General features: G+C 44.6%; 2 protein-coding genes across 3 annotated transcripts in view; one reads left to right on the top strand and one right to left on the bottom strand.

Annotated features, from left to right (window-relative positions):
* The window catches only part of LOC131802646 (COA8 family protein CG14806, mitochondrial-like), a 45,001-nt gene that overhangs the window by 5,760 nt on the left and 16,879 nt on the right, over nt 1-22,362 (bottom strand). The window lies entirely within an intron of this gene.
* LOC131802645 (uncharacterized) lies at nt 11,377-21,194 on the top strand. 2 transcript variants are annotated; one of them, XM_059123032.1, is made up of 3 exons: nt 11,377-14,997; nt 17,960-18,562; nt 18,638-21,194. In XM_059123032.1, exon 1 carries the CDS (start codon nt 11,424-11,426, stop codon nt 12,675-12,677), a length of 1,254 nt encoding a protein of 417 aa, XP_058979015.1. In that variant the 5' UTR covers nt 11,377-11,423; the 3' UTR covers nt 12,678-14,997; nt 17,960-18,562; nt 18,638-21,194. The 2 variants fall into 2 exon arrangements, with proteins under 2 accessions (XP_058979015.1, XP_058979014.1); XM_059123031.1 differs by having other exon boundaries at nt 17,960-21,194.

The following is a 22,362-nucleotide window of genomic DNA, read 5'->3' as shown; positions in this document are numbered from 1 at the left end:
ACAGAACGTCATTTATTGCATTTATTTGATATTTCCACAAGTCTGAATAATTTTACAGAAATTCTTGAAAATGTCGATATCCCAAAAATGTTGATTGTCCATAAAAAATAGAACCAACAAATTTATAGCAGAATGAATGATGCATACGCATAATGCATAGAATGCCTTTATTTGATAATTCCACAGTTCTGATCAATTTTACAGAAATTTTTAAAAAATCGATATTCCAAAAATTTCGACAGTTCATAAAAAATAAAACCATTAAGTTTATAGCAGAATGAATGATGCATAATCGCATACGTTGGTTGTTGTAGTAGCAGTAGTACATGTAAGTGTTTCGGCATTCATTTTGTAACTGCTAATAGCATCCGCGACTGCATCGGATAGGCTTCTTGATCTAAAGGTTCTCTCTTATAGCGTTTGACCTCCCTCTCTAGATCGTGTATGTCCTTAATGCCACGCCTGCGTGGGGAAGTTGTATCCACCATATGATGGTTGGGATGACTCTCATGGTAACAGCCAAGCAGGTACTGCAACGAAAGCATAAGGGAAGGACTTTCGCCTCCTCATGTAGAAGGCACCCTTTCGCAGTTCTCAGGGCAGCGTTCTGGCATGTCCGGATGTGCTTCCACTGCTTAGCACTAAAGTTCGCGGGCCACGCTGGAGCCGCAAAGCTGACCACAGGCCGACCTATCGCGTTATAAGAGGTCAACAAGGTTTCCTTGTCCGCACCCCAAGTGCTGCCGGCTAGCGCTTTGAGGATCTTGTTCCTGCTGATGGTTGGCAACTGGATAGCTTCCTCTAATGCTGGGGTGGAGTAAAGCCTCAAGAGTCTTAGCTACTGGCGACAAAAGCGAAATCGGCCTGTACGATTCGCCTTTACTGGCATCCTTACCTGGCTTCGGTAGCGGGACTACCCGGCCCATTTTCCAGGTTCGGGCACTATGTGGGCGACATATTGAGAACTTTCGTTAGGTACTCGACTCCCGGCGTATCCAGCTGTTTCAACATTACCATTGAAATTCCGTCTGGGCCCCGGATGACATTTGCAACATCAACCATCGTAAACTGTGGTGGTTCCTCCTCGATGGGAAGAGATCTGATACGACTTAGTACTCTTCGCTTCGCCCTGTCGCTCTCGGGGTGCTTGACATATTGTCCGTTGGAATACTCCGCGCACCTCTTCGGATCAGTCACCATTACTTCTTCGAAAGTGACAGAGGTCCTATCATCACTGTAGTCTCGCAAACATGTACATACTGGGTCGTAGAACCCGCTGCCGTGGGATTGCATTCGTTGGTGGACGTTGGCATCGGATCCAACGATGAGATTGCCCCTTTCTTTCCCAGCGCCGTGAACAGATTCTCTACTCCCTCCAGTCTTTCGTATTTTCTACTGAAAACTCTGAAGAGACTAATAGATATTGAGATCATATTTACCTTTGACCTCGATAAGCACAGCTCAACATACCTACATGAAAGGCAAATCTGTTGAAACAGCGCAGCATGAGCGAAAAATCTGAATGAATTTTGATTCACGTTGGAAGCCTTTCTTGACATAGAGGGGACATTCAAAAATCTCACGCAATTCATGGTTCCCTTACAAAACTTAGTATACCACCATCTACCCGGTCAATCTTCGAGTAGCAATCATCGACAAGGCTGAACCGGAAGGTAAAATCAGCTACAGCCGATGGCTGCTATTCGAAGATGGACTGAAGGAGCTTGTCTTTACTGTTTTACTATTACTATTTTCTATTGAAAATACTGAAGAGACTAATAGATGTTGAAATAATATCTACCTTTGACCTCGATAAGCACTGCTCAACATGCCTACACGAAAGGCAAATCTGTTAAAACAGCGCAGCATGACATCGTGAGTTTTGTGGAGTAGAATCTGAATGAATTTTGATTCACTTTGGCAGCCTTTCTTGACATAGAAGGGGCATTCAAAAATGTCACACTTGAGGCAATTCATGGTTCCCTTACAAAACTTGGTATACCACCACTCCTAATTGAGTGGATTGATGTTATGCTCAGTAGCAGAATCATCAACACAAGAATCGGGGTGTTCTCTATTAGAAAATCGGTTATTTGGGGTACCCCACAGGGAGGTGTTCAGCCACCGTTACTCTGGCTTCAGGTGATAAACGACATACTAAAAGATCTGGAACATGACAGAACAGAAGTCGTGACAGGGAGCTCGTTATAAACATTCTAGATGGGAACGAACGGTGTGAACCAATTCAAAACTGTGCTTGCACTTTTTACAAGGAAACCGGAAATCCCAGATTTTTCGTTACTTTTGCTGGATAGAGTTAGGTTAAGCTTTTCAATGGAAGTATCGGTAACGTCCTTGACAAAAAATTAAATTGAAAAAGGAATATTGAGGAGCGGGCGATGATAGGGCTTAATCGCACTTTATTCTTACAAAAAATCCATATGGAAGAGCTGGGGACTTATGCCGCATATAATCAAATTGCTATATGAATCAATCAATTAATTATGAAGAGGTAGCAATCTTTAGCCAAAAATACCTTTAGCAAAAGTATTTATAAAGTCCAAAGAGTAGAATCGTTACTAATTACAGGTGCGTTAAGGAGCACACCCCAATCTGCATTCGACATCCCAATCATCGACTCAACTTAAAACCCTTTTTGTAGAGGAACATGCTGTCAGCTAGGCCAATGGCGGATGCAGTCCCTGCAGAGTGCCCTGTCATTCTTAAGAATGTGGAGAACATAGAAGGTCGGAATATAACCAGTGATTATATATCACCTAGGCATAGTTTCGAATCACTGGATATCCATATACCCAAAAGGGACATCTGGAACCGTGACACCCCACCTTTTAACGGTATAGCCGTCTATTCCGATGTTTCAACCTATACAAGCAGGGCGATTATTTCAGCAACTTACTTTTTTATCATTGCCCTTTCTAATTTATAATTGAATTGCCAGTACGAGCCATTTTTTTCCATTCTCCTTACCCCTCTCTCCTATAAACAAAGAATTGACGCAAAAAATTTGCCTAACATAAATTTGGATATAATGTAATGTAAAAAAATAAGTCTTCAAATAAACTCTCGTCCCTTGGAAAAAATGACAAGCAAAAGTAAGATCCATCAACAAACGAGCACTCCTAAATATTAAGTAAATCAAATTTTATGTGGTCTATAGAGAGGAAATTTCCAAGAGACAAATATACAATCTTATACTGAGTCTCATTATATGGACGTATTAGCTCAATAGGTCAGAGGATGTCCTAGTCGTTACTCAGAATCCTCCGATTGGGTTTCCAGAAAAGCGAAACAAATATAAACCCTCTTGGGAAGAGTCAAAACTCTTGCTTTATTAAGTTTTATAATGTATATGTGTATGTACTATGTATGCATAAAAGGAAAAAGTATTTGTGTGATAATGATAAAGCAAAAAACATGAAAGGACGTACTAAATTACGAATCTAATGGAAATAGCGATCAATTGACATCGACAATAAATGCGAAAACTACATGTTGCTATTGTTAATGTGATAAGTCAGGAAGATGTCATTGCTGTTACAATGTTCGATTTTTTAACCTCCACCACAGTATGGAGGGTATATTAAGTATGCCATTCCGTTTGTAACACCCCGAAACATACATTTTTGATGATTTTAGCGACATTATTCACCGGAATTGTTTCAAATTTGGTGTGTGAAGTTCGTAATGGATACTACAGCCTATGACAGAAAATTGTCTGTGCCGGTCCACGTTTTGGTATGGCCGTCATATAATGGTACCCCAATATATTCGGTATTTTGATGATTTTAGCTACATTTTTTACAGATTTATCTTTTTTTTAAGTTTCGAATTTGAATATTATTATATATGTAAACTCGATATTGATATCACTTTTATTTTATCTGCCAGGTGGCAACCCTATTTTCACTAACATTCTCCATTACATATTCTTTAGTTATTAGTTCATAGTTTACTCTTGTAACTTGAACATCACAATCTTTCTTAATGAAATAAACTGAATTACATTAAAACTGAGTATACAATATTGGTGTCAAAAGTAGACAGGCACGATGAACCAGGAGCAGTTCAATGCAGTTTTTTCTTCCTTGGCAAATGCAATTCGTACGGCTGCGACGGAGGCTGTTCAAAAATCGCGGCCACGATGAAATATGAAGAAATCAAAACAACATTGATAAATCATTTCGACGAGAGGAGAATCATTTATGCGGAAAGTTTCAGATTTCGACAGATACACCAAGATGTAGGGGAATAGTTGGCAAATTTTTTTACTGGATAGGATGCTGATTGAGCAGATGATATTTGGAGTGAAATCTCGCAATATTTGTGACGGGATTATTGCTAAGCAACCAAAAAGTTTTGCGGAGGCATATGAGTGTGCCACGGCAAAGAAGTTAACTCAGTTATCAACGGGTGTAGTAAATACAGGTGAGAATATTACTACAAAACCAACATGCAAGTTGGGATTTACACCTGTCAAGACGAAAAATGGTGTGTAGCAGAAGTCGGCGGTGATCGACACGTACGGAAGGATTGTCAATTCACGAACGCAAAGTGTTTTTCATGCGGCAAGGTAGGCCACATAAGTAAAGTGTGCAAGTTAAATATAAAGCAGATAGAGTAGTCGTTGTTGTCAGATGAGGACTAGGAGGCACATACGTCTCAGATTGCAACAGTCAGAACATAAGGGCCATTCGATCGGAAAATGGTCACAATGAAGATAGACGGCCAGAAGGTGGATATGGAACTAGATACGGGTGCAACTTGCAGTATTATTAGCTTGGATAATTTAAAGAACATAAAGCAGTCACCAGTGTTAAAGAAAGCGGACCGTCGATACGTGCATAGACGTACCGTGCTGAATGTATCTTTAGGCAGAACCAGTCGTAGGCAGAATTTATACGCAGTTGATGGCCATTTTGACACATAATGTGGCCGTGTGTGGATCGCACATTTTGCTCGAGAAGTAAATTTTCCCAAATTGTTCCAAGACCCAATAGAAGCATCAAGGGGACGGAGTTATCAGCAGCGACAAGAGAGAAGATAGCATCTATAGCAGTAAAAAACCCATACTTTCTGAACGACTACAGCTGCTATCAGCTGCTCAATCCCACGGCGGCCGGTTCTATGTACCGGATTGACTCGGAGGCACATATCTCCGACCAGGGGCCGCCAACCCAGCAAATACATGTTCGTGTTCGTCCATTTTTCTGATGTGGGAGCAACATTAGCAACGGAGCAATGTTTGCTCCGTATTCTCTTGGTCCGAGCCGGGATCGAGACCAACCCCGGACCATGGTTCTGCTCCGTTTGTCGTAATCGCATCCACCACAGATCGGTTTCGGTGAGATGCAACGGATGCATGGAGTGGGTGCATTTCCGGAATTGTTCCGGCCTAAACCGGATACAGGAGTATAGCGATAGGGACTACATTGCTTCCTGCTGCGTCAATGTAGACCCCAGTGAGTCTTCATCTTCGGCGTCCTCATCGTCGTCGCAATATGAGGCTCCCCCGCAATCTCCCCAACAGCAACCTACGCAGCAGTTGACGCCACACATTGCTGTTCAGGTTCCGGATAATGCATCATTTCTCCAATTTAATTGTGATGGTCTCAGAGGTAAGATTAACGAAATTGTAAGCTTTATGAGTCGGAAGAACATCAAGGTCGCAGCGATCCAGGAGACGAAGCTGAGTACCACCTGCAGGCTTCAAAGTTGTGATGGATACAACGTACTGAGGAAGGATCGCTCCAGAGGTGGAGGTGGAGGATTAGCGTTCCTCTCTCTGTCCAGTACAGACCTATCTCGCCTGAGCTTGACTCTAGTGACCCGTACATGGAATGTATGGGGGTAGCGGTCAAGTGTGGAACCGCCGAGGTAGAGGTGCTCAACGTGTACATTCCGCCGTTAAATAGCTGTGCCCCGCGTTATATGCCTAATATCAGTTCACTACTGGTAGGCAATAACCGTCTGGTGCTAGGGGATTTCAATGCCCATCATGAATTATGGCATTCCGTCCTAGGTAATGACCAGAGAGGCATGGCGCTGGCTGAGCAAATCGATAGCTCCACGTTTTGCACAGTGAATGAGGACGCGCCCACCAGAATAAGGGGAGACTGCCACAGTTCAACGGACATATCCATCGTGTCCCCAGGTCTGACGAATGACGTAACTTGGCAATCAGTCATTTCACTAGGCTCAGACCACCTCCCCATTATTATCGCCATCAATAGACCACCCGACTTCATCGACTCTGAACGCCGCACTTTCCTTAACCACGGGAAAGCCAATTGGCAAGAATTCAGAGAGTATACCAATCGCCGCTTCAGAGAACTGCCCAACCCATCTGATGTTCAGGTAGCAGATAGGTGTTTCCGGGACATCATCAAAGCTGCAGCCGCTCGCTATATACCTGCTGGTCGAATACCTGAAATAAGACCAAATTTCCCAGCAGAGGCAGCGGGATTAGCAAACGAGCGAGATGAGCTTCGCCGTACTAACCCTAATAACCCCAGAGTCTGGAGGTAAACAGGTTAGTAGGTGAGCATAAGCGGAAAAAATGGTTAGAACATCTGAAGCATTGCAACATCGGTACCGGAACGAGTAAATTGTGGGCAACGGTTAAGTCGCTTTCGAACCCTGGAAAAAAGGACGATCGGACATCTGTCTCATTTAACGGCGTAAAAGTGACAGATCCGAAGAGGTGCGCGTGTTATTTTAACCGGCAGTTTGTAGAGCACCCCGAGAGTGACAGGGCGAAGAGAAGGATACTACGCCGTGTACGATCCCTTCCAGCCGAGGAGGTACCACCACAATTTACGTTGGCAGATGTTGCACAGGTCATCAGAAGCGCAAAGTCATCCAAAGCGCTTGGTCCTGACGGAATCTCAATGGTGATGTTGAAGCAACTGGATGAACCAGGAGTTGAGTATCTGACAAAGCTTCTCAATCTGTCGTTAGCCACCCTAGTAGTTCCCGATGCCTGGAAAATGGGCAGGGTGGTCCCGCTACTGAAGCCAGGCAAGGATGCCAGCAAAAGTGATTCATACAGGCCGATATCACTTTTGTCACCAGTAGCAAAGACGCTTGAGGCTTTACTCCTCCCCAGCATAAGAGAGTGTTTCTCAGTAGCCGATCATCAACATGGATTCCGGAAATTGCATAGCACAACAACAGCTTTACACGCCATTTCCACACATGCCAGTAGAGGTCTCAACCAGAGCAGGCCGTGCGATAGAACAGTTATGGTGGCACTTGATTTATCAAAAGCCTTTGATAAAGTCAATCATGCCACACTGTTCGAGTACATTGAACGCACCACCCTCCGGCCAAGTTTGAAACGTTGGATAGTAAACTACATGTGTGGACGCCAGTCGTACGTGGAATTCAGAAACAAGAAGTCGAGCATCCGTAGAGTTAAACAGGGAGTTCCCCAAGGTGGGGTGATATCTCCGGAACTGTTTAACCTCTACCTTTCTGAAATTCCACGCCCTCCAGACGGCATAGAGATTGTTACGTACGCAGATGATTGTACGCTCGTGGCGTCCGGACCCATTATTGATGACATTTGCGATCGGTTGAACGCTTACCTTGTTGATCTTACCGCCTTTTTCACTGCGAGGAATATGAAGATATCCGCCACTAAGTCGACGGCCACACTTTTCACCACATAGACTGCGGAGATGGGGCTATCCTTGAATGTGCAGGTCGATGGTGCTATTATTCCGACCACCAACTACCCCAAGGTACTAGGGGTCACATTCGATAGCCTCTTTAAGTCGTCCGCGCATACCACAGCTATCTGCGACAAGATTAGAAGTAGGAACAAGGTCCTCAAGTCTCTGGCCGGCAGTACTTGGGGAGCTGATAAGGAAACCTTGTTGACCTCTTACAACGCGATAGGCCGGTCTGTGGTAAACTATGCGGATCCGGTGTGGTCCGCTAACGTCAGTGCTACGCAGTGGAAAAATGTTCAGTCCTGCCAGAATGCCGCCCTTAGAACCGCAACAGGGTGCCTTCTCATGACACCTGTCGATCACCTACATGAGGAGGCGAAGGTCTTACCGGTGCGACAGCATAACAAAATGCTGTCAATGCAATACCTGCTTGGGTGTTATAGACAAAGCCATCCAAATCACCATCTTGTGGATAGGCAACCTCCGCCCAGGCACGTTAGGAAAGACCTTCATGATCTAGAGAGAGAGGTACAGAGGTATAAGAGAGAGCCTCTAGATCAACAGGCCTATCAAGCGGGACTGAATAGTATTCACTCTAATGCGGTCTCAGAAGCCATTGAAGGATATAGAGTGAATACTGTGCTAGGAGACCATCCCCCTCCCGTCGCAGCTGAAGAACGAGAGCTGCCCCGACAAACCCGAGTAGTCTTGGCTCAATTACGATCCGGATGGTGCAGCCGCCTAAATTCCTACTGGGCCCGGATCAACGGCGACGTGCAGAACATCTGCCCAGCATGTGGCACAGGCCCACATGACACGCTGCACTTATTTCGTTGCCCAGCCAAGCCTACTCACCTAACTCCAGTCTCGTTATGGACACAACCCATACAGGTTGCATCCTTTTTGAGACTGGACTTAGAGGCAGAACCCGATTGAACGGAGTCAGAAAATGGAAACCAAACGTACACAGATGTATGAGCTGCTACAACAACAACAACAGCTGCTATTAGCCAAACATAAAGATATATTCAGTGATATAGCGGGTAAGTTCAAAGGTCCTCCTATTAAAGTGCAATTGATGCAAGATGCTACGCGAAAATTTTCCGGCCGAGTATCGGAAGCATAGCTGGTTGCTACCGGACGCGTCCACAGGTTGCGGATAGTGGAACGCCCAATAGATATATTGGGCAGCTGCGAATAAATAAGCAGTCGCGGACAACTCAACGGTACCGGGGGGAGAGTCTCGGAACAAATATCCGAGTGCCCATGATCCCTGGTTCGACGAGGCGAACAACTGACGCCTCAAACTATCCAGTGATCGGTGTTGGTCTACCGAAGAATAAGACCCCCTAACGCTGGGGTGTTACGTAAACCGTGCCCATCAGTGTTCTTCGGCTTGCAGTCAGGGTACCGACTGTATTCGTACGGTTGCCTTACTGATACCTGGGCGCCTCAGTGGGTAACAGGCTTAGTTGCCCAGTCCTTGCCATTGTAGGGAGGCTATGCCATGGTGGACTTCGTTTCCTCCAAGTTCGACTTTTTAATATGGAGAAGAATAATTACTTAAATAAAAACAAACCCCCAACTACCACCACTGACACTATTGCTTCCAAGGAAGCAACGACCAAGGACCGGCCACAGGACACGATTTCCAACTCGGGAGGGGACGACTCTATACTGAATTACAGTGACGTCATCCATGACAATATTCAGCGACATAGCAAACAATTGTTTCTATACTCTATACTGAATTACAGTGACGTCATCCCCGACAATATTCAGCGACATAGCGAACAATTGTCCGCCCTCCTGGAAAAGACAAAAACGCTAAGGCTCAGTCAGGAAAGTATTCATTCTGGCTTTGGAGATGACTCACCACTTTTGGATGTGGAACTTGACATCACGGTAATTTCCTCGTCTGAAAGTGGTAAGTCATTTCAAAAAGCCACCAAGAACACTCCCAGCGAGACTTGCGCAGAGTCCCAAATCCAGGAGGGATCATCGTCGGTCACTTCCGATGTTACCAACCTCGATCGGCAAGACGCCATCAATGTAGGTACTGGCGGGGATCCTACCAGAAACCCTACCTCTCATGATGGCGCCGACCCAAAGGAGGCGAAAGCAAAGCGGGGCTATAAAAGGTCGGTAAACTATTGTAAAAAATTATCGGCCAAGACCCCGCGCAGATAACGGAGAGAGAGAAGATTCTGATTAAGATGAACCTCAAGGTAATTGCAAAGTTCGAAAAGAACCACCCGCATTTACCAAGCTGTTCTCTTAATCAGACTCCTCTTCGGGTAGCAATCATCGACAAGGCTGAACCGGAAGGTAAAATCAGCGACAGTCGATGGCTGCTATTCGAAGATCGACTGAGGGAGCTTGTCTTCACGGGAGAGGGTGACCCACGAAGTATGCAATTCGGCAGTGCAACCCTTTACAGAGGCGTGAAAGTCATGTGCTGTGAAAACCAGGAATCTAAGGATTACCTGGTCAATGCAATATCTGGCTTTCGCGACCTCTGGCAGGGATGTGATCTGGCGGCTGTATCCTTAAAGGACATCCCCTGTCGTAAGACCACCTCCTCATTATTATCGCCATCAATAGACCACCCGACTTCATCGACTCTGAACGCCGCACTTTCCTTAACCACGGGAAAGCCAATTGGCAAGAATTCAGAGAGTATACCAATCGCCGCTTCAGAGAACTGCCCAACCCATCTGATGTTCAGGTAGCAGATAGGTGTTTCCGGGACATCATCAAAGCTGCAGCCGCTCGCTATATACCTGCTGGTCGAATACCTGAAATAAGACCAAATTTCCCAGCAGAGGCAGCGGGATTAGCAAACGAGCGAGATGAGCTTCGCCGTACTAACCCTAATAACCCCAGAGTCTGGAGGTAAACAGGTTAGTAGGTGAGCATAAGCGGAAAAAGTGGTTAGAACATCTGAAGCATTGCAACATCGGTGCCGGAACGAGTAAATTGTGGGCAACGGTTAAGTCGCTTTCGAACCCTGGAAAAAAGGACGATCGGACATCTGTCTCATTTAACGGCGTAGAAGTGACAGATCCGAAGAGGTGCGCGTGTTATTTTAACCGGCAGTTTGTAGAGCACCCCGAGAGTGACAGGGCGAAGAGAAGGATACTACGCCGTGTACGATCCCTTCCAGCCGAGGAGGTACCACCACAATTTACGTTGGCAGATGTTGCACAGGTCATCAGAAGCGCAAAGTCATCCAAAGCGCTTGGTCCTGACGGAATCTCAATGGTGATGTTGAAGCAACTGGATGAACCAGGAGTTGAGTATCTGACAAAGCTTCTCAATCTGTCGTTAGCCACCCTAGTAGTTCCCGATGCCTGGAAAATGGGCAGGGTGGTCCCGCTACTGAAGCCAGGCAAGGATGCCAGCAAAAGTGATTCATACAGGCCGATATCACTTTTGTCACCAGTAGCAAAGACGCTTGAGGCTTTACTCCTCCCCAGCATAAGAGAGTGTTTCCCAGTAGCCGATCATCAACATGGATTCCGGAAATTGCATAGCACAACAACAGCTTTACACGCCATTTCCACACATGCCAGTAGAGGTCTCAACCAGAGCAGGCCGTGCGATAGAACAGTTATGGTGGCACTTGATTTATCAAAAGCCTTTGATAAAGTCAATCATGCCACACTGTTCGAGTACATTGAACGCACCACCCTCCGGCCAAGTTTGAAACGTTGGATAGTAAACTACATGTGTGGACGCCAGTCGTACGTGGAATTCAGAAACAAGAAGTCGAGCATCCGTAGAGTTAAACAGGGAGTTCCCCAAGGTGGGGTGATATCTCCGGAACTGTTTAACCTCTACCTTTCTGAAATTCCACGCCCTCCAGACGGCATAGAGATTGTTACGTACGCAGATGATTGTACGCTCGTGGCGTCCGGACCCATTATTGATGACATTTGCGATCGGTTGAACGCTTACCTTGTTGATCTTACCGCCTTTTTCACTGCGAGGAATATGAAGATATCCGCCACTAAGTCGACGGCCACACTTTTCACCACATGGACTGCGGAGATGGGGCTATCCTTGAATGTGCAGGTCGATGGTGCTATTATTCCGACCACCAACTACCCCAAGGTACTAGGGGTCACATTCGATAGCCTCTTTAAGTCGTCCGCGCATACCACAGCTATCTGCGACAAGATTAGAAGTAGGAACAAGGTCCTCAAGTCTCTGGCCGGCAGTACTTGGGGAGCTGATAAGGAAACCTTGTTGATCTCTTACAACGCGATAGGCCGGTCTGTGGTAAACTATGCGGATCCGGTGTGGTCCGCTAACGTCAGTGCTACGCAGTGGAAAAATGTTCAGTCCTGCCAGAATGCCGCCCTTAGAACCGCAACAGGGTGCCTTCTCATGACACCTGTCGATCACCTACATGAGGAGGCGAAGGTCTTACCGGTGCGACAGCATAACAAAATGCTGTCAATGCAATACCTGCTTGGGTGTTATAGACAAAGCCATCCAAATCACCATCTTGTGGATAGGCAACCTCCGCCCAGGCACGTTAGGAAAGACCTTCATGATCTAGAGAGAGAGGTACAGAGGTATAAGAGAGAGCCTCTAGATCAACAGGCCTATCAAGCGGGACTGAATAGTATTCACTCTAATGCGGTCTCAGAAGCCATTGAAGGATATAGAGTGAATACTGTGCTAGGAGACCATCCCCCTCCCGTCGCAGCTGAAGAACGAGAGCTGCCCCGACAAACCCGAGTAGTCTTGGCTCAATTACGATCCGGATGGTGCAGCCGCCTAAATTCCTACTGGACCCGGATCAACGGCGACGTGCAGAACATCTGCCCAGCATGTGGCACAGGCCCACATGACACGCTGCACTTATTTCGTTGCCCAGCCAAGCCTACTCACCTAACTCCAGTCTCGTTATGGACACAACCCATACAGGTTGCATCCTTTTTGAGACTGGACTTAGAGGCAGAACCCGATTGAACTGAGTCAGAAAATGGAAACCAAACGTACACAGATGTATGAGCTGCTACAACAACAACAACAGCTGCTATTAGCCAAACATAAAGATATATTCAGTGATATAGCGGGTAAGTTCAAAGGTCCTCCTATTAAAGTGCAATTGATGCAAGATGCTACGCGAAAATTTTCCGGCCGAGTATCGGAAGCATAGCTGGTTGCTACCGGACGCGTCCACAGGTTGCGGATAGTGGAACGCCCAATAGATATATTGGGCAGCTGCGAATAAATAAGCAGTCGCGGACAACTCAACGGTACCGGGGGGAGAGTCTCGGAACAAATATCCGAGTGCCCATGATCCCTGGTTCGACGAGGCGAACAACTGACGCCTCAAACTATCCAGTGATCGGTGTTGGTCTACCGAAGAATAAGACCCCCTAACGCTGGGGTGTTACGTAAACCGTGCCCATCAGTGTTCTTCGGCTTGCAGTCAGGGTACCGACTGTATTCGTACGGTTGCCTTACTGATACCTGGGCGCCTCAGTGGGTAACAGGCTTAGTTGCCCAGTCCTTGCCATTGTAGGGAGGCTATGCCATGGTGGACTTCGTTTCCTCCAAGTTCGACTTTTTAATATGGAGAAGAATAATTACTTAAATAAAAACAAACACCCAACTACCACCACTGACACTATTGCATCCAAGGAAGCAACGACCAAGGACCGGCCACAGGACACGATTTCCAACTCGGGAGGGGACGACTCTATACTGAATTACAGTGACGTCATCCATGACAATATTCAGCGACATAGCAAACAATTGTTTCTATACTCTATACTGAATTACAGTGACGTCATCCCTGACAATATTCAGCGACATAGCGAACAATTGTCCGCCCTCCTGGAAAAGACAAAAACGCTAAGGCTCAGTCAGGAAAGTATTCATTCTGGCTTTGGAGATGACTCACCACTTTTGGATGTGGAACTTGACATCACGGTAATTTCCTCGTCTGAAAGTGGTAAGTCATTTCAAAAAGCCACCAAGAACACTCCCAGCGAGACTTGCGCAGAGTCCCAAATCCAGGAGGGATCATCGTCGGTCACTTCCGATGTTACCAGCCTCGATCGGCAAGACGCCATCAATGTAGGTACTGGCGGGGATCCTACCAGAAACCCTACCTCTCATGATGGCGCCGACCCAAAGGAGGCGAAAGCAAAGCGGGGCTATAAAAGGTCGGTAAACTATTGTAAAAAATTATCGGCCAAGACCCCGCGCAGATAACGGAGAGAGAGAAGATTCTGATTAAGATGAACCTCAAGGTAATTGCAAAGTTCGAAAAGAACCACCCGCATTTACCAAGCTGTTCTCTTAATCAGACTCCTCTTCGGGTAGCAATCATCGACAAGGCTGAACCGGAAGGTAAAATCAGCGACAGTCGATGGCTGCTATTCGAAGATCGACTGAGGGAGCTTGTCTTCACGGGAGAGGGTGACCCACGAAGTATGCAATTCGGCAGTGCAACCCTTTACAGAGGCGTGAAAGTCATGTGCTGTGAAAACCAGGAATCTAAGGATTACCTGGTCACTGCAATATCTGGCTTTCGCGACCTCTGGCAGGGATGTGATCTGGCGGTTGTATCCTTAAAGGACATCCCCTGTCGTAAGGTATTGACAGCTTGGGTGCCACCACCATCCGTTGATCCGGCACGCATCCTGACAATACTGGGCAAGCAGAACCCCAACCTCAAAACAGACAACTGGCGTCTTGTCAGTTCAAACACTGATGAGGGGGCCTGGTCATCAAAGTATCTATGGATACGGATGGCCAGGAATACCTTCAAGCTCGTGGGGGAAAATTGCATTTCGGCGCTGGATGGATCCATTTCCGTCTAACGCCGTTGCATTAGGTGGAAGAAAACATCGGCTACTTAGCATCATGCAGAATAATCTGCATCACTGCAAAGCAGCTGCTGCCGAACTCCTCCTATCCCTCTCGAAAGCTGAAGTAGATATAGCTCTGGTTCAGGAACCCTATATATACAATAATAGGGTAACTGGACTAGTGAGTGGGCAGTACGTCTCTTATGCGGTATCCAATGGTGATAATGTAAGACGTGTATTGTTGCCAAAAAGAGTTTAAATCTTATCCTCCTTAGCAACTACAGTGGAGGAGACGTTACTTTAGCGAGACTTGAGTCTAAATCCGGGAGGGTTCACATTTTCATCTCTCTCTACCCACCGTACGAGCGACCTGACCCACCTGGCCACGAAGTAGAGGAGCTGCTCAAAGATCTGGCTGACAAACGCACACCACTTCCAATGGGGCAGCAATGATACCAACGTCAGAGGTGAGTCCATTTTTGATTTTATCTAAAAAAATATAATCTCAAAATATGTAATAGGGGCAACGATGCAACATTTCAAACCAAAGATTGGGCTGAGGTCATTGACATCACCCTAACTAACAAGGATGAATCTCTTATACAAGATTGGAAAGTTTCTCCTGAGTGCTCGTGTTCAGACCACCGGAAGATAGTTTTCAAAATCTTAGTAGATGGTATTCATCAAAAACCACTTAGAAATCTAAGAAAGGCACATTGGGACAAATTTACGGAACTGGCTATACCCAGGCTTTACTGTTTCGACAACATGGTCTTAACCTCTACCCTCTATATAGATTGCTATGAAAAAGTCTGTCCGCAAACCTACCCAGGGAAAAAATGTCAACCAGTTTGGTGGTCAAAACATTTAGCCAATTTAGTAGGCGACTGTATAATAGGGCCATTGGGGTATGCTTCACGGAGTCTATAGAAAGTGTCAACGATGCCTCCAGACTTCGTAAAGTCTTTTCGAAGGATCCTAAATCCTCTGGACTAGAGACTCTTAACCTGCTAGCCAACACACACTTCCCTGGCTGTATCGACACGGCAAGCAATCGGCAAACCGATCAAGTGCATCGTGATCATACGGCTAGAGACCAAAACCTGGCCGACAGAATAGTAAGCTTACCCAAAATTAAGTGGGACCAGACGGTATTATTCCCGCTATGATCCAGCGTGTCTCAGCGTCAATATCCCCAATACTGGGGGAGATTTTCAAAGCTTGTCTGCGTCTATCCTACATTCCGGAATCATGGAGAGAAGTCACAGTCACTTATATCCCCAAAGCGGGGAAACCGAGTCACTCACTTCCTAAGGACTATAGACCGATAAGTCTCTCATCCTTCTTATTGAAAACTTTGGAAAGGCTGATAGACATAGAGATCTATTCCCCATAGAGATCTATTACCCAAGACCGTCATTAGCACTGCTCAGCATGCCTATATGAAAGGTATAGAGAAGAACATGAATGGTTCCTTATTCACCTTGGCTGCCTTCCTCGATATTGAGGGAGCCTTCAACAACGTCACGCTAGAATCCATTCATGATTCACTATCAAAACTTAAGGTACCCCAACTCCTCATAGACTGGGTTGATACCATGCTTAGCAGCAGAATCATCACCTCTAGCATTGGGGGAAACATCCGTCAGGAAATCGGTCACTAGGGGCACTCCGCAAGGGGGTGTCCTATCACCATTACTTTGGCTTTTGGTCATTAACAATATAATTATAGATCTAGAGGTAACAGGGACGAAAGTAGTCGCATACGCTGATGACGTCGTCCTACTAATTCCGGGAAATTCCTGCAAACAATCTCGGACCTAATGCAAGGAGCTCTAGTCATCTTATCACGGTGGGCGCGTCGCAATGGACTAGGCGTGAAAGCTCGTCCTTTTCACTAAAAGACGTAAATATCCTTCATTTACACCACCGAGACTAGATGGAGTCAGTTTAAACCTCTCGCTAGAAGCTAAATATCTTGGCACTATCCTTGACCGCCGATTAAGTTGGAAGAGGCACTCTATTCCTGTAAGAATTCCATAGGCAAAACCTGGTGCCTCAAACCACACATCATTAAACGGATGTATAAGTCAATCGTTCGCCCCATTCTAACCTATGGATCTCTAGTATGGTGGCATTCTTTGAAGAAGCCAACACATTAACAAAGTTCAAAGGGTCGCATCCCTACTGATAACGGGTGTCTTCAGGAGCACGCCTCAAGCAGCACTGGATACTCTACTGGGCCTAAGCCCGCTAAATATATATGTGGAGGAACAAGCATTCAGGAGTGCTCTTCGACTCAGAGAACTAAGTGAATGGCGCAGTCAACCCTTTGGACATTCTGCGATTCTAAGGCGTGTAAGGAATGTGGGAAAGATAGCCTATGCAAGTGACTATATTTCACCACGATTAAGCTTCTACCCACCTGACAAACACATACCTGATAGAGACGCCTGGGCTCATAACAACCCACCTTTCCGCGGCATAGCTGTTTATACCGTCGGTTCAAAGATGGAGTGTGGTACGGGAGCTGGTGTCTTCTGTGATACCCTTAATGTCCGTGAATCCTATAAGCTTGGAAACAACTGTAGCGTATTTCAGGCGGAAATCGTTGTGGTCAAAATGGCCATTGACGTGCTGGTCACTAGGAGCATTGAGGTCAGCGGTCCGGTGACAATATATGTCGATAGTCAAGCGGCACTGAAGGCCTTGAGTTCCTTTACTATCAAGTCTAGGGCTGTTTTAAACTGCAGGGAAGCCTTGGAAAACACTGGGTTATCCATCAAGCTCTGTTGGGTTCCTGGCCATTATAACATCTCAGGTAACGAGACTGCAGACGAATTGGCCAGACTAGGATCCGAATCAACTACAATTGAAGTAGACAACTCACTTAAACCACCACTGTGCCATTTCCTACAGGTTATTCACAGACATTACTCTGAGAAAATCCAACAAAAATGGCTGGACGAAATGGGATGCACCATCCCCAAACGAATCTGGCCCACACTCTCGGAGAAGAGAACAAGGTCGCTGATGTCATTGTCAAAACCTGATTTAAAACTTGTGGTGGGTATCATCACAGGTCACTGTAAGGTGAGGGCTATGACCTCGAAATGGGATAGCGACGGCTTTGACTACTGTAGGATCTGTCAAGATGAAGAAGAAATCGAGACAGTCGAACACTTGCTCCGCCACTGCCCAGCACTCATTAATATGAGACACAGGTTAGTGGGAGAACTAGTGTCACATGACCTGTCGTCTTTTTCTAACACTAACCCTATAGTAATCCTTTAATTAGCCAGAAGATTCAAGTGGCTAAAGACGACACGGCAAACTCCTCAGCCGTAGATCACACTCTACAACTTTACCTTTTATCTTCACCTTTTCTACCAATCACCTTTTCCTCTTTTTCTTAACATTCTTTTCTAGGATGAACACAATGGACCTATAGGTCTCCGAGTGGAGCGGTTGCCATATGGTAACCGCGCGTCCTTTAACCTACCTATCCTAACCTACGCCAAAATTTGCAAGACCCCGAAAAATCCCATTCGCATTACGGGATGTGAATGCCAGGGAAATAGGCTAACATTGCGGCGGGATCTTACGAAAGAGTAGAGTATTCTACTACACATGTAGTGACGAAGGGGAATGGAGGTATACTTATTACGGGTAACTACAAACCAACCGTAAATCCGCAAATTGTAATAGACGAACACCCAATTCCGAAAGCGGAGGATATTTTCAATAGGATGAAGGGCTCAACGGTGTTTGCCCATTTGGATATTACTGACGCGTATTCACACTTGATAGTTGATGAGGAATTTGCCCATGTCCTGACGCTGAATACTCCAACACATGGACTGATACGTCCAACTCGAGCAGTTTATGGAGCCGCCAACATTCCGGCCATTTAGCAAAGAACGGTGGAAATGACTATACATGGCATTTCTAATATTCTTAATTTTTTCGACGAGATTCTGGTGTTTGCAACAGATGTTGATGATCTGTTGAAAGTTCTTGAGACTGCATTATGTAAGTTAAAGGAATTTGGATTTAAGTTAAACAAAAAGAAGTGCCTGTTTGTGACGTCATCGATTGAATTTCTAGGTCACAAAATCGACGCCAAAGGAATTCATAAACCCAACAAACACATTGAAGCGATTATACATGCGACAAAACCAAGAACGTTGGAGGAGTTACAATTATTTTTGGGAAAGGCGTCGTATTAATCGAATTTCATATTAAACCTGTCTACACTTGAGAGTCCACTTCGGGACGTTTTGAAAAAAGGAACTTTCTATTGGAATAAAAATACAGATGCGGCATACACCAAAATTAAGCAACTGTTGATAGCTCCGCAAGTGCTGATCCCGTACAATCCAGCATTGCCTATTCTAATTGCAACGGACGCCAGTAAAACGGGACAGAGAGCTGTTCTGTCGCATCATCTTTCTAATGGACAGGAACGTCCAATTGCTTATGCGAGCCGCACCATGAACGCGACGGAGTAACGATATTCACAAATCGATAAAGAGGCGCTGACCATAGTGTGGGCCGTCCTAAAGTTTTTCACGTACCTGTATGCCCGTCATTGGACTCTGATTACTGACCACAAACCGCTGGTACAAATCCTACAACCGAGTAAGACGCTGCATATTTTATGCATATCCCGTATGGCAAACTACGCCGATTTCCTTTATAATTTCAATTTTGAAGTGGTCCACAAAACCTCGAAAGAAAACAGCAATGCCGATTTTTTGTCTCGAGTAACTCCAGTAAACAGAGTGAACAAGCTCAGTTTTGATAAGGCCATATGTAATGACCTTGAAGAATTCGACAGTTTCGTGATTCGCCAAATTAATCAATTACCGGAAACTTCTGAACGAATTGCGCTGGAAACCAGAAAGGATCCACATCTTCGTAAGATTACAAAGTTATTGGAAAGTGGACAGTGTTTGTCAAAAGCTGGTTACAAAGCACCAGAAATGAACTACAAAGAGTCGTCAGGGTGTTTAATGTTTGAACACCAAATTGTGATCCCTCCTAGATTTCGGGACGATTTATTGAAAGATTTGCATGGCGCCCATATAGGGATGGTTAAGATGACGATTACATTGCTGTATGAAGTGTTTGCTACATACGGAGTACCATTAATAGTAGTTTCCGATAATGGAACGAATTTTTCTTCGGCTGAATTCAAGAATTTTATACAAAGAATTGGCGTTAAGTACCACAAATTTACTGTCCCCTACCACCCAGCAACTAACGGCCAACAGAGCGAAATGTCCGAACGGTGAAGAATGCATTAAAGGCTATGCGTACAACGAAAATGACATTGAAAGAGAATCTTAACGAATTCCTGAGACAGTACAGAAATGCACCTCATTCGACTACGGGTCAGTCCCCAGCACAGTTGTTCCTAGGACAACAGTTACGAACACGTTTAAATCTAGTGTTCCCACAAGAAACTAGTAGTAAAGTAACAGCCAAATAGTTCATGAAGAGCAGTTGTAAATACAAGGAATTGGAAAAGGATCAAAACCAAAGTGACCAAACGTTTGGGAGATGTCCACTATCGAATTCTGTTCCAGGGGAAGTATTATAGAAGTCATATTGATCAACTTCGTGGTACAGATCAAAATGATATTGACACATGGAGTCGTCGCACACCAGTCAACAGTAAGGAAAACTCTGTGAATCGTCCGAATAACTACGGAGCTGGTTCGAGCATCGTCACCGACGAACAACAAGAATCGGTAATCGAACAACTAACTCAGAGATTAAGCTAGAACATACCGAACAATTTTCAACTCCACCCGTCTCAACACATGGGTATGAGGACACCCAAACTTCTTCGACATCTACTCCAGTGCTAGGATTCCCGGAATCATCCGCATCGTCATTTGCTACAAATGTCTACGAACGGGGACAAGGATTGCGGCGATCAACAAGGGTTCGAAGAACCAGGGCCCTATTCTCTCCTTAGAGGGGAAAGATGTTGTATATGTAAACTCGATATTGACATCACTTTTATTTTATCTGCCAGATGGCAACCCTATTTTCACTAACAATCTCCATTCCATATTCTTTATTTATTAGTTCATAGTTTACTCTTGTAACTTGTACATCACAACCTTTCTTAATGAAATAAACTGAATTAAATTAAAACTCCAGACTTTGAGTATACAATGAATATTATAAAGCCTTATGACAAATGATGCCTTTGCAGGACCACGTCGTCGAATACATACGACTACATTCAGTATTTTTAAGATTTGAACGGAATTTTAAACGTTTTTTTTTTAATTGCCAAATACGTTCCAAATGATAGAGGGAATTCAAAGTTCGTCCCGGCCGAATTAACAGCTTTTTTACTTTTTTTTAGAATCACTTTTTAAGCTGTCGTATAGAATCCACCTTCTTTATTTTTCTCACGAACAGTTCACACTGAACGACAAATGGTATGGTGGTAATAGTCTCCATTTAAGCACAGCTTCAATGCAAATGAGTGTCGTAAATTCTTCGAATGTAAAATTCCTGTTTGTCATACTGTTCACGCCTGCCTCCCATAGGCTACCATGCGGGGTGCATAAGGAGGAATGTGAATTTTTTTACGTTCTTTTTTTTAAATAATTCTTTCTTTGGCCAAAGCCCATATTATTTGTTTATCATCTACAATTTCCGTAGTCGGCGTTGACGTAATTAAAAAAACAGAATGATTTGCACTATAGCTCTGAATGTTGTATTGAATGATGTAAACCGTTTGAAAATATCTTCCCCTCTAAAAAGAAGAGTGAAGGTTGATGTCATTTTCGTTTCAATAGTTGGTGAATCGAAAGTTCTTGGTTTTTGGTCATTCTTTTGTCAAAACCTTTAGTGTGTTACTTTTGTTTTCACTACCAGCAAGTGGTTGGTGTGCTCTCCAATGGTGACTCTACTCGTATGTAGACTATCGCACAGTATGTCTTCTCGGGGGCGCCCTTATCCACCCAGATATTTTAATCTCAGCAATGTTTGACAAATTTTGGAGGATTTTTTCCAGCATACTATACTACTGGGGCGAACTGCTTCATTCCAATCAACTTTTTCCTGCTAAAGATTTTACTATAAGTAGCTTCGCCTCTACTATGATTGGACCTAACAAGCCAAGTGGTATATAATCTCGCAATAACCGACAGAATTCCCTTTTATTGTCCACCATATTGTCATTCTTCGAATTTCCTGGTAAAGTTTACTAAAAGCCGTTGTAGTTAGGTACTTCTTCAGGAGGAAAACGGTACCTCTTAATATTCAGTATTTTGATGATTTTAGCGACATATAGACCGTAGTTGTTTACAATTTCGTGTTGGAAGATCTTAATGGGCACTACAATCTATGACCAAAAGTTTCTTATTCGTATAGCCACTATATAAAGATACCTCCCAATATCCAGTACTTTTATGGTATTAGAGACATAATAGACTGGAATTGTTTAATCTTTTGTATAGTTCGTAATGGGTACTACAACTTATGACAAAAAATTGTGTATGCATGTTCACGTTTTTATATAGTCAGAATATAACGATATCTCCATATATTTGGTGTTTTGATTATTTCAGCAACGTTATTCACCGAAATTGTTTCAAATTCGTATTTAAAGTTCGTAATGGATACTTCAACCGATGACAGAAAATTGTATACATATTTCACAGAGCAATGTCGATGTATGAAGATCGTTTTTGTTGTAATTCAGTCTTTACCGCTTCAAAAACTACATTGTCCAACGATGTAAAAAAGCAAAGTATTTTCGAGGAATTTGTCCAAAAATCTGAGTTTGGTTTCCTTCAAGGGGA

Source organism: Musca domestica, unplaced genomic scaffold (genome assembly GCF_030504385.1).
Source record: "Musca domestica strain aabys unplaced genomic scaffold, Musca_domestica.polishedcontigs.V.1.1 22, whole genome shotgun sequence".
Classification (NCBI taxonomy): Eukaryota; Metazoa; Arthropoda; class Insecta; order Diptera; family Muscidae; genus Musca; species Musca domestica.
The sequence above is the reverse complement of the archived record's forward strand: the minus strand, read 5'-3'. Positions and strand labels throughout refer to the sequence as shown.

Bases quoted from the DNA above. Each gene is read 5' to 3' on its own strand.
- LOC131802645 (XM_059123032.1), top strand. From the start codon at position 11,424: ATGTGTGGACGCCAGTCGTACGTGGAATTCAGAAACAAGAAGTCGAGC.